This window comes from Gordionus sp. m RMFG-2023, chromosome 2 (genome assembly GCF_954871325.1).
Source record: "Gordionus sp. m RMFG-2023 chromosome 2, tfGorSpeb1-WG-v2, whole genome shotgun sequence".
NCBI classification, from domain to species: Eukaryota; Metazoa; Nematomorpha; class Gordioida; order Chordodea; family Parachordodidae; genus Gordionus; species Gordionus sp. m RMFG-2023.
The window spans coordinates 41,515,496-41,527,551 of record NC_088776.1 but is presented as its reverse complement, the minus strand read 5'-3'; the positions used below and the strand labels follow the sequence as shown (position 1 = coordinate 41,527,551).

The window sequence follows — 12,056 nt, the reverse complement described above, 5'->3', positions numbered from 1 at the left end:
AATCTACTTATAAAGGTCTTTTGAAATACATTATAATAAACAGGTTGTACATTTAAAATAAATTGGTAAAAAGAAGCGACATGTGATTATCATTTCATAGGCCTAGTATATAATAATCACGATTTAAATAAAATAATTGTTTGAATAAAAATCATGATTTAAATCAATTTTCTTATTTTTTTGTTTAAAAGATAAAGATTATTTCTTTCCTTCTTAAGACATTTTATTTATTAATCGCCAAATTTTATTTTTATAGATAATTTTATGTTGTGTTAATTCAGAATATCTTTTTTTGGCATAATAAATTCTTAATAAAAATTATTAATATTGTTAAAATATAGGGAGATATAAATATATCTAGTACTATTTTGTCCTCTAATTAATATTGATTCAATATTTTATTGATACTAAGATTAATTCAGATGCCAAACCGATACTGGGTGCTTAATGTAATAAAACGAATGTCAATAACTTTGTTTTAGAGTTATTTTCATCTATATATTTTTATTTTATTCTTATATTTTAAAAAATTATATAAATCGGAATTAATCAACTAAATTAATTTTTTTAAATGTTTTATTTAAAAAAATCATGACTTTTGCAAACCCTTTATGGAATACGACTGGATATGAAATGGCTAACTTTGGCAAATTTTATGATTAAAATAATATTAGTGGCCTGTCCTGTTATTTTACCAAATTATCGATTTTTTAATATAATAAAGCAAACCTAGAATATGACGATCACCTCTATAAAATTAAAATAGCACCTATATATAGGGACCATTTAGGTCGATTAATTTAACATGAAAATTAATAGCAAAACTGATTCTATTTCTGACCTTTTTTAGGAGTAACTTATATTGGAGATCTGCAAGGCCCGGCCCTCCCTCTCCTCCCTGAAGTCCAAATTTACTTTGCTTTTAGGTGATCCTATTTTTGAAAATAATTTTAGTTCGGGCTATGACAATAAAAAAAATTTAAATTTCGGGCCGGGCCTCAGATCTCTAACTTATATATCTATAAATATAATAAATAGGTTTTCATATACTTTTCCCTTAATCAAAAATTTGTTAGCCATCTCGACGGAATCCAGTTTTCCGGGTGGTAAATATATTTTGGTGCTGCAATTCACCAGTTCATCCGAAGAATATTCGCTCATCTTCTCAAAAGCTTTGTTAACATACTATATAAATTAACAAAATTAATAAGTTACGCAAAAAATTTTTTTAAAGCGATCTTTATCTAATCTTTGCTTTTAAATTTGAACCTTTACAAGGTGTATTATGCCAACTTTTTGAAAGGTCTCAAAGAAATTTATGGCAAATAGGTAAGGTTTTCAGTATTACATATAAGATAACAAAATAAAGATGAGTACATAAAAGATCAAATCCGGGAAATAAGAATAAAAATGATTTAACAGATTTATTAAAATGACTACTATTAATAAATTTTATTTATCCTAAAAAAAATAATCATTAACCGAATGCTGACATCATATAACGTTGTTTTTGATTTAATATATTTAATAGATGGTGTAGGTTAAGTATAATCATATAATAATGGATGAAAATGTGATACATTTCAAATTTTTTGAAGAAGGAATTATCAATAAACAAATATTCACTTTTGTTAAAAAAATCTAAAAACCGACTTCTCCTAAACCATTTTAAAATATAAATAATCAGTGATTTCATTATATCTCTAACTTAAAAATAAATTATATATGTAACTTGAATTTCTTTATCCATGGTGCATATATCGATAGCATCGTTTATGTGATCGAGAGCTGAAAATAAGGATTTGGTGGAATTTAATTTACACCTCAGCAAGAAGGATTCATTTTCGATCATCATGAGTTCGTTTTGGCACGCATTAACATCGGTGTTTTCAACGAAATACTAAATTTTTTTGTTGGTTCATAACAAATTTTATCAAAATATAATGGTCTGAACGGTACAATGTTTCTTTCTAAGTCAAGGATAAGACTTCACACTTGTAAATAATTAAAATATATGATTTTTCAGATCAATCTTGAATTTTTCCGGTAGACAAACAAAATTGTCCCTTTAATATCTTTTCTTGAATATCCAGTCCTGAAAATCGCCAATGGTGAAATGATCGATTTTGAATTAAATTATGCATTCTTAAATATGTCATTGGGAAAATAAAAAGTCTTTACAGAAAGTGATGTAAATCGGTTAAAGAAAGCAAAATAGGTAGGATAATTTGAAAAATAAAATGTTTTGTATATTCAAAGAAAAATAGACACTTCGAATCTTTCATAATGAATGAATAAAAGAATAAATAATTTATGTGATCATGAAAGGAAGATGGCCATAGCATTTATTTTTTGAATATTCAAAAGGTAGAAAACCCTAAAATAAGATTATTTTACACAACAGTAAGGTTGGCATGATTAAATTTAATTGATATAAATCATAATTTAAATAAATGATTTTTTTAAAGAAACATCTTCATTTAGATCAATTCTCTCTTTTGTTTGCATTAACATAATGAATTTTCGTTTTTAAATAGAAGCATTTTATTATACATTATGTTACTATATTTATATATAAGTTTTAATTAATTACTAAATTTTATTATAAATGATATTATGTTGAGTAAAATCTTAAAATATTTTGAAAATTTTAATATTGTTAAAATTTAAGGAGATATTTTAAGTATTTCTGCTTTTAATAAGCATTTATTCTGTATTTTATTTGACATTAAGAATAATTCAAAAGAGGTTTATAAATATCAATTCTAGTTAACGTAAAAAAATTGATTTAATTAAAATAATCTATTAAAATTTAATTTTTGGATTATAAATTATACCCTCAGAATGTATTAAATTATCATAATTGGGCAAATATCAAATACTGATAAGATATAAAATAATTTTTAGTAGAAATATTGATAATCTAACATATTTTATAAGAACACAGATGTTAGTTAATAAAATGAATGCATGTTTCATTAATAACTTTGCCTCAGGGGTTACTTCCCTTTACGGAATATATTCTATAATTATTTTTATTATAAAATATGGTATATATAAAATCATAATTTTTACACAACCCTAAACAAAAGTGTTTTATAACTGGGAAAAATTTAGAAACTAAAGCATAAATTATTTTCTTAGAATTTCCAGAAACCAAAACTGTTAAAGTGCAGGGGAACCTGGTAAACTCTCAGAACCGGAATCAGAATCATTTAAAAATATTCAGAACCAGCACCTTGAGTCAAGGTTCCAAACTCTAGTTTGATTTTCCTAGATATGTTATACAGGTGAAAGTAATCCCTTTGAGAACTAAACATCAAATGTGTCATAATTGTAGTATATAATATAAATAGAAGTTTTACAGTATCAATGAAAATGATGATCAAACCTTATTAAATCCGGCTTTCAGTAAGTCTTGAGCTAAAAATGTTTCCGATACCCATTCTTGACTATAAAAAAAAAATAATAATTAGAAAAAAAATTAAAACAAAAAAAGAGGCCTTGCAATGCAGAGCAGATCTATTCTTTTTTTTTACAGGCGGCGTCAGTTTTTTAAAACAATATTGGTCATTTTATCAAAAAATTGAATCAAAGGTTAAGTACGATGTCTTAAAAAAATTACTTAGTTCTAATGATAGCCATAATGATGGTAGAATCGTTGCATTTAGTGGCTCTCAGAGATCTGTTTTTTATAGTAAAAAATAATTAAAGAATTAATATATATACATAGATTCCCAGCTTTACTTCAATTTTACAAGATTTTAAAAAAATATATAAATCGCCATCTACTTTAAACATTATAAGGCTAAGGCCATGTCAGAGAGGTCTAGCTTTAAGTGTAGCGCATAATGCTAAAAGAATGCAGCCCAAAAATCTTACCTTACAAAATTATGCCTTTTTTAAAAATTTGGATATTTCGAGGTTTACTAATTAAGAATATCGTATGCTTTTAATTTCCATATTTTAAAGTAATAGGCGTATAATATAATATATTTAAAATACAATGTATAATTTATAACTGATTGTATATTTATAGCTTTAATTTTTTTATAAAAACTCAATTTCTTAAACGTCAAATACCTATATTTTATTAAATATAAGACTATTTAAAAATAAAATTATATTATATTCTCGTTGCTTTAATTTTTTTTAAATATTCTATATTTTTTTTACAACCTATCAAAAAAATAATTAAAAAAGAAAAGTGCTAAACTTCCTGTTAATACATCTTTAAAAATATCGACCTTCATTTAAATGGTCAGTTTTTTAAAATATAAAATTAATCCTAACCCATATCTTAAGAGAAATCACAGAGGCCGGATTTTTGGTTGTTGTAGTGAATTCCATGAGAATTTATAACATAATGCTATAGCGGAAACATAAATTTTAAATGGGACTAATTAAATAAGCTGATCACTATCCTAATTAAGGACGATATTATAAATCAAATATAAGATTGTTGCAAGTAAATTACTTAAAGTATATAGCTAATTTTTTATACATTGATTTAAGACTACTTTCAAAAAAAAGCTTATTAACTTCTAATAAGCAATATATTAAGGTACAATTTTATCCAACAAGTTAGGACAGTTTCACCCCAATACATTATCGCTTATGAAAAGTAGAGGTATTGAAATCTATATTACAACCCAAAAATGATGGTTTTCACATGATCTATATTATCAACAGTAATAAAGATGGCGACCAGCTGATTTCAATTGGTTCCTGCATCGATTATCAGTCTAGTATTGTTAACATTTCATGTCGAGGTAGGATTTTAGAAAAGCTGGTAAAAAAACATACCGACAAAGAGTATCGGGGTCAAAATGGGCCATTTCATTATCTTCGTTCCTCTTTTTTAATTCCAATAAGGTATCCTTATTATAGTTGATTGCCGTGTGGAAATTATCTGTTGATGATTTCTTCCTCGCAAGATTTTTCTTGTCTTTTCGCCTGTCAATGATAATCAAATCGTGGTTCTTGTTCAAATATAGCTCGACGGCAGTCTCCGAGCTGGATACTAGATCGCATTTAAACCCGGGCCTTTGAGCTGCCCACCAAAACCCATCGCTCTGCGAATCCTCCTTAGAAAATACTAGGAGTATCTGATTAAAATAGGTAGGTAGCAATCATTTTTTAAATAGCTAGGATAAGATAAAATATGACTTACTATATTTTAGAGGTCGACGCGGTTCGGCATTAATATTTTTGAAAAATTTTTCGGCCCTGCCGGTTAAATAATTTTATATCAGTTGTCCGGTCAGGCTCGTAAAATATCTTTGTATAAGTTATCGGGTTCAGCCAATTTATTTATGAAACATAAAGTTGCCTAATACTGTAAGCTAAAAAAAAAATCGAGATTCCGAACCGCGTAAAATATTTTACACAAGTTACCCGGCCCAAAAAAATATGCCCGTTAGCTTCCGGGCATCTATTCTATATATCATCAATTCTATATATTAATAGATTTTCCTTTTTAAATACAAATGTCCATCTGATTAAAGCATGATTTTGCCCCGACCAAGTGATGCTTTCCCCATTCATAGAAGTAGAAATCTTATGATAAGTACCGTATTTAATATAAATTTACATTTTTAATAACTCAGCTTTGTTAATCAAATTATAAAAAAACAATAACTTTCTCAAAACTTTACAAATTTATACAGTAATCGAAAAGTGTAAACAGATAAATGAGAAAAAAAAATATATATGAAAACTAAATTCTAAAAGAGTAATTAGACTGTTGTAGATAATTTATCTAGCTCGAAAATAGTCAGGTGTTAAAATTAATTTACATTTTTAATAACTCAGCTTTGTTAATCAAATTATAAAAAAACAATAACTTTCTCAGAACTTTACAAATTTATACAGTAATCGAAAAGTGTAAACAGATAAATGAGAAAAAAATATATATGAAAACTAAATTCTAAAAGAGTAATTAGACTGTTGTAGATAATTTATCTAGCTCAAAAATAGTCAGGTGTTAAAATTTATTAATTTCGTAAGAATTTCAAATCAAATTACATAAAATAAACTTAATTTCAATCAGCCCTTCAGATTTTTCCCAATTTTTTTAAAGGCAGTATATCATAACTAAAAATAAAACTAAGATATTTGCCGCTCCAACCAAGGGCTGATAAATTGGCCTTTCAAAGAAAAAAATTGACTATAATTTAACTCATCTCTGACTGGATATAATTAGGTTGATAATTTAAATTTCATTATACAGCCAATAGAATGACATATCGTTCAATAGGGCTTAAAATAACTTTAAATAACAAAAACCGGAAAATAAAAAAGAAAGGTTACCAGAAAACCAATCGATATTTTTCTTTCTTTCAAATTTTATATTCTTATAAATATAAGATTGTTTTGAAAAATTTCAAGTTGAGTGGAACATAGATAAGTTAAGCTGAGGCTGAAAATAAATGCAAAAATTTTTAAATATTTTAAACCAGTAATTTGTAAAGTAATATACAAGTCAAAATCCATCATATTGTATAGATTAATAGTTAAAAGAATGTAAAGATTTAAAATGTGTATATGAAAGGCGGGGAGGGGGGGGGGGAATTTAAGTAAATTATAAATATTTAAAAAAAATTTAAACTTTTATAATATATAAGGTATCAACAAGCTCATCCTGATTGCGATTTTAAAACATTTAAATTTTGCCCAGGATTCCTCGAACTAAAAAATCAATTTTAATCATTAAAGAGAAATGCAATTGATTTTAGATCGGGAGAATTTTCAGTTATATTCGATTTTTCTGAAAACTATAGTTTTTATTTTCAGGATTCCTTTTATGATAAATTAACATAAAAAAGAGACTCCATCGATTCTTCAGATATATATAAATTCCGTACTCACTAAGATTTTAGAGTCAACCTACTACTTACTCATTGGTATCATTTCTCAAGTTAATTATAATATAATTCATTTTGAATACGTCGTTGTCATTATCTATCATTTATAAATTAAATACTAATGCTTTTAATCTGTCTCATTTAATTTTTTTATATTTTATGACATAATTTCATTTTTTTTAAATACGAAATATGTAAAAATAAAAAAATATAGAAATTTGAGGAACGACGAACGACAGATTTTTAAATATATTTCTTTCATGATTTTTTTAAGTGGGAGAAATATAATGAGTTTTAAAAAAATTATATAATATCTGGTATATTTATAAAGTGTGGAAATTGAGTAGGCTGGAATTTATCAGTTAAAAAATTTAGCTTACTGCTTATGGAAAAAGTAGGTAGAACAAATATTTTTTTAGCTTCTTATCTTCATTCAGCTCAATTTAATTTCAAATAAAAAAAATAGAAGCGTACCTCGTGAAATAAATAGTACATCATACGATTCCCTTACCCAAATTACAATCAAGAAAATGTGAGTCATACATCGTACATAAACCAAATAAAATCAATCTGAATGATGTTTTAACATGATATGAATTTTTAAGTAATTACGAAACATGCCCGGTGGCCGATGTGCTCGAAACGAGGAGAGTTCCATAACATGGAAAAATAGGATGATAATATTTATTTAGATAGAATTCCCAATACGCTTACGTCAGAATGTATACTCAATAAATAATACTGGAAGAGGGGAAGTTTTTCTTAAAATTACTCTTAAAATCCTAGATAAATCGATACTGAACAGTGGCGTTACAGAGGAGGGGCTTTAACAGTTTAAAATTTAATCTGACTATATTTTATTTAAGCAAAATGTTTTTTTGAGCACACCTAAATTATAATTTACGCTATCGGTGATGCCGTTAATTTAAGGCATGCAAATCTTGTGGAATAAGTCTAGAGATATATACCAGATGAAGGCTCGGCCTTAGCAGGTCGTATTTAAATTTTTTTAATAGACCCAGGCCAGGCTGGGTAAAAAAAATTTTTAAATACCCAGGCCGGGTCGGCCGAATATTATAAAAACTATATATAAATTATGTGATATAAATTTATTAAAATAATTTATTTGTTTTTTTACATTCATTTGGCGCTCCTTGATAACCATAGGTCCTAAATGCCAATGATCATCGTTTTTCTAGGCATTAGTTTTGGGTGTATGTATTTGTAAAATAAAATGAGAAATAAAATTATTAATTTCAATCAAGATTAGCTTAAAGAAATAAAAATTCGCGTATCCATTAAAAAATATGAATAACAAAAAAAACTTTAATCTTCCAGTTTAAGATATTTCAAAACGTTCTAGTCCGTGGTTTTTAACGGAGAAGATTATAAACCATAGATTTGAAAAGTTCTGGATACAACTGGAAGGAAAATTATTTTCCTCCAATGATTTGGGGAAAAAAATCTGCATATATAAAGGGATTAGAAAGAAACAAACAAAATGAAAGTTTATATTTTAATCAAGAATAATTTTAATTAGCATATAATATTTTTTTATTTTATGTAGGTAGGCTCAAAACCCTATATAAATTATTTTTTAAATCATATGGTTTTCCAATATCACAGAAAAAGAGAACCACTTGTTATAATATCTCCTTCTTTACATATTTAGAAAAAAAAACAGATTTGGACATAGGGTAAGATAAATCTTACCAATATTAATCATTATTTGGATTTTTTTAAATATGCAATGCTTCCAAGTCAATGAATATAACCTAAAATTTTAATATAATAATAATATTCAGATGCCTGCAAAAATGTTACGTCTTTATAGCCCGGTTAGGGTTTGTAATTTTATACAGTCAGCCTAGGCTAAAAGAATGATTTTAAAGCCCGACTGGTGGGTCAGACTACATGTCTCTAATATAGTCATTCATTGATAATTCTTTAGAAAAACTTATAAATTATAGAATGATCGCAAACAATGTTAAAACATGAATAAAATATAGGTTAGCTTAATTAGAACAGTAAAGAATAAATATCGAAATATCAAAAGTTCTCATATTATTTTTTTTTAAATTTTAAAAGTAAATTAATTGAACGAGAAGAAATATCAAGAAACGATATCATATAGTATTACATACAAAATTTTTAAAGATAATGTAAAATAAATAAAAAAATTATATCAAAACAATTAGCCCATTCAACATTCCACATAATCCTTTTTCTTAACTAATCCAAAATCAATGAAAACTTTTTAAGCATAGTGTTAAATATTAAACGAAAGCAAAATATGGCATACCTTTAGTGGATGAGGGGAAAGGGTTGTCTGAGTTTCGGCGTTATTGGTGCCCCGGCGTTCAGTTAACCGTTTGCTATCCGGGACAAGGCTATAATCGATATCTTCCGTAGTAGAAGATTTAAAATTAGGTATAAGTTTAGAAACATCCATTGGTTTTGGTGGCAGTCTGTTGTCACCCTGACTGAGTCTGGCCAACTCATTACCACTTCGATCATTTTCCATTTTCTTACTGTTCGATCTATTATTTAACCCATATTTGTGTAGTTTATACCTATTTTGGCCGTTCTTAGAACCCGAGGTCAGAGCGTTGTGTTGAGGTTGGGGTGAATCTTCGTGAGCCGATAGGCGAGTGGTGTCTACGTATTCCGGATAGGATCCATCATTATTATTTCCCAATCGGGGAGATGGTGATAGATGATCATTACAATTAGAGCTTATTTTAGTGGGCATGCAACCCATTCTTCTTCACTTTAACTTATTTATCTATTTTAAACTATGGATTGATATTTATAATATTTGCTATATTACGACTATCAGCGTTTTTTGTCTAAATTAAATATTCTGAACCTTTTTTTGAGCAGTTCAAGTAATCGCAAAAATCTTTTTGTGAAGTTAACAGTAAATTTGGTAATTCGAAGAAATGATGAGTCTAAATGTAGTAATTTTTTTTAAATGATAAAATTTAGGTTTTAATAAATTCAACTAATAACTACGATTTAAATTTAATGTTAAATTTTGTATTTAAAAGTGATGATGTTAATATTAATTTTTATTTTAAAAATCAAGCATTATAAAAGGTCATTTTCAAATAAACTCGAATTATGAAATTCAAAGGTTCAGAAATATTAATGCTTAAAAGATAACCATATTTTTTTTCAATATTTTTTTATTTTTTACATTCTTTTAACTTGGTATCTAATTGAAATAACAATAATCCCAAGCTATTCTCGGTCAGTTTAATGGGCTCCGCACATATTTACCAAATATATTTTCAAAAAATGAAATTAATTTGTAAATCAATAAGACTTAAATTATATAAAATTTAATTTCCGGTTTAGGATATTGTTTATGTTCTTATATAACGACAAAAAAGAAAGGTAGAAAGTAGGAAAATAGTAGTTATTCGGTTAAAAATCGATAGTTAGATATTATTAAATTATTATGTATATTGCGTTTAAATATTTTTGGCTTAAAATTTTGATGTATAAATGATAATTCGGTACTCAAATAAAATACTTTATCAACCATATAATTTAAAAAATTTTTTATAGTTTACACTTAAATTAAGTGTAGCTTGATTTTTGAAAACGAACATTTGCTTTATATATATTATACTATATTTATTAGACCTGCAGGTTGTTAAATTACAATAGAAATAAATGGCAAAATTTTTTGAAAATTGCAAGGGACTTGGTTTTTTGAGGCCTGGTTATGTCTGCAAAAAAAATTTCAGACAGATACTACTCAACGCATAGGGATTTTCTAAATACCAACCTAATTTGCTAAATACCGACCAAAATTTATTAAAATATAATAAGACCCTATTTAACATATATTATAAAGGAATCACGTGGTCGAGTCCGGCCTCCTATATATCATCCACCAAGGACGGAACCACCAAATTGGATTAAGAAAAAAAATATGATCTTTGCTTGCTGGGATTCGAACCCATAACCATCGGATTGGTAAGCGAGGCTCTTGCTGATTAGGCCACAGACGCTTTGCAAAATTAACGATTTTTTAAATATATATTATAAATAAATTTCGTAAACTATCTAAATTAAAAATACAAATTTGATAGTTACTACCTAAAGGCAATACCTATCATTAATCTATCTAGCCCATAAATAATGAAAACAATAAATGCCCTTGAAAAGTATAAAAAATAGATATGGTTTTTAGAGATTTACCTATCTTGGCTTGGGAAAAAATTTTCAAAATTATTATGTCACAAAAAATTAGGCAATATGGTAATAAAGGCAAAATTATAAAAATATTAGCTAATTAATCCAATTTAATATGATAATAAAGGCAAAATTTTAAAAATATCAGCTATTAATTAATATATATATATAATCAATTTTTTAAATTTTATCCTTTGAAACGGGAGGGTTGTGGTTCGACTCTCGTAAAGAGCAAAAAATTAACATTACACTATATAGTCTCCTTAAATTTTAAATGGATTAGAAAGATAAGAAAACGATCATGTTTTATGGAGATTGTGGAGGGAGGATATGAATATAATAGAAGAGAACAATTTTGTTTAATTTATTTAGTGTCCATCTTAAATAAATATCAAATTTAGCAATCAAATGTGGTTCAGATTAGAAAGGCTAAAAGATAATCATAAGAGTAAGGATCTCAAATTTGACTAATGGTCATTTTGTGAAGGGAGGATGTGAATATAATAGAAGAGAACAATTTTGTTTAATTTATTTAGTGTCCATCTTAAATAAATAAGAAATTTAGCAATCAAATGTGGTTCAGATTAGAAAGGCTAAAAGATAATCATAAGAGTAAGGATCTCAAATTTGACTAATGGTCATTTTGTGAAGGGAGGATGTGAATATAATAGAAGAGAACAATTTTGTTTAATTTATTTAGTGTCCATCTTAAATAAATAAGAAATTTAGCAATCAAATGTGGCTCAGATTAGAAAGGCTAAAAGATAATCATAAGAAGGAGGATCTCAAATTTGACAAATAATTTTCCCATTTTATTTAAATCAAATATATCATCTGTGATGTATGTGTGAATAATTTTTTGCAATGTTAAATACTAGTCGTCAATTACTTACTAGGCGTGTCATTGTCATGCCAAAATTAAGGCTACATAATAAACAATAAAATGAATTCATGTTATCAATGAAACATAACTCAAAAATGCAT

At 26.6% G+C, this 12,056-nt stretch overlaps 1 protein-coding gene across 5 annotated transcripts in view; it reads right to left on the bottom strand.

Annotated features, from left to right (window-relative positions):
• Positions 1–12,056, bottom strand: part of LOC135925210 (high affinity cAMP-specific and IBMX-insensitive 3',5'-cyclic phosphodiesterase 8B-like) — a 44,320-nt gene that overhangs the window by 20,684 nt on the left and 11,580 nt on the right. For 3 of the 5 annotated variants that reach the window (XM_065460425.1, XM_065460427.1, XM_065460428.1), the window contains exons 2-9: positions 10,739–10,887; positions 9,169–9,817; positions 8,005–8,061; positions 4,807–5,108; positions 3,626–3,685; positions 3,392–3,452; positions 1,733–1,900; positions 1,051–1,185 (exon numbers count right to left, since the gene is read on the bottom strand). In XM_065460425.1, the coding sequence (XP_065316497.1) occupies positions 1,051–1,185; positions 1,733–1,900; positions 3,392–3,452; positions 3,626–3,685; positions 4,807–5,108; positions 8,005–8,061; positions 9,169–9,627 (1,242 nt within the window). In that variant the 5' untranslated portion in view covers positions 9,628–9,817; positions 10,739–10,887. Of the gene's footprint in view, positions 1–1,050; positions 1,186–1,732; positions 1,901–3,391; positions 3,453–3,625; positions 3,686–4,806; positions 5,109–8,004; positions 8,062–9,168; positions 9,818–10,738; positions 10,888–12,056 lie in introns of those variants that run through there. The other 2 variants (XM_065460426.1, XM_065460429.1) reach the window with 2 other exon arrangements.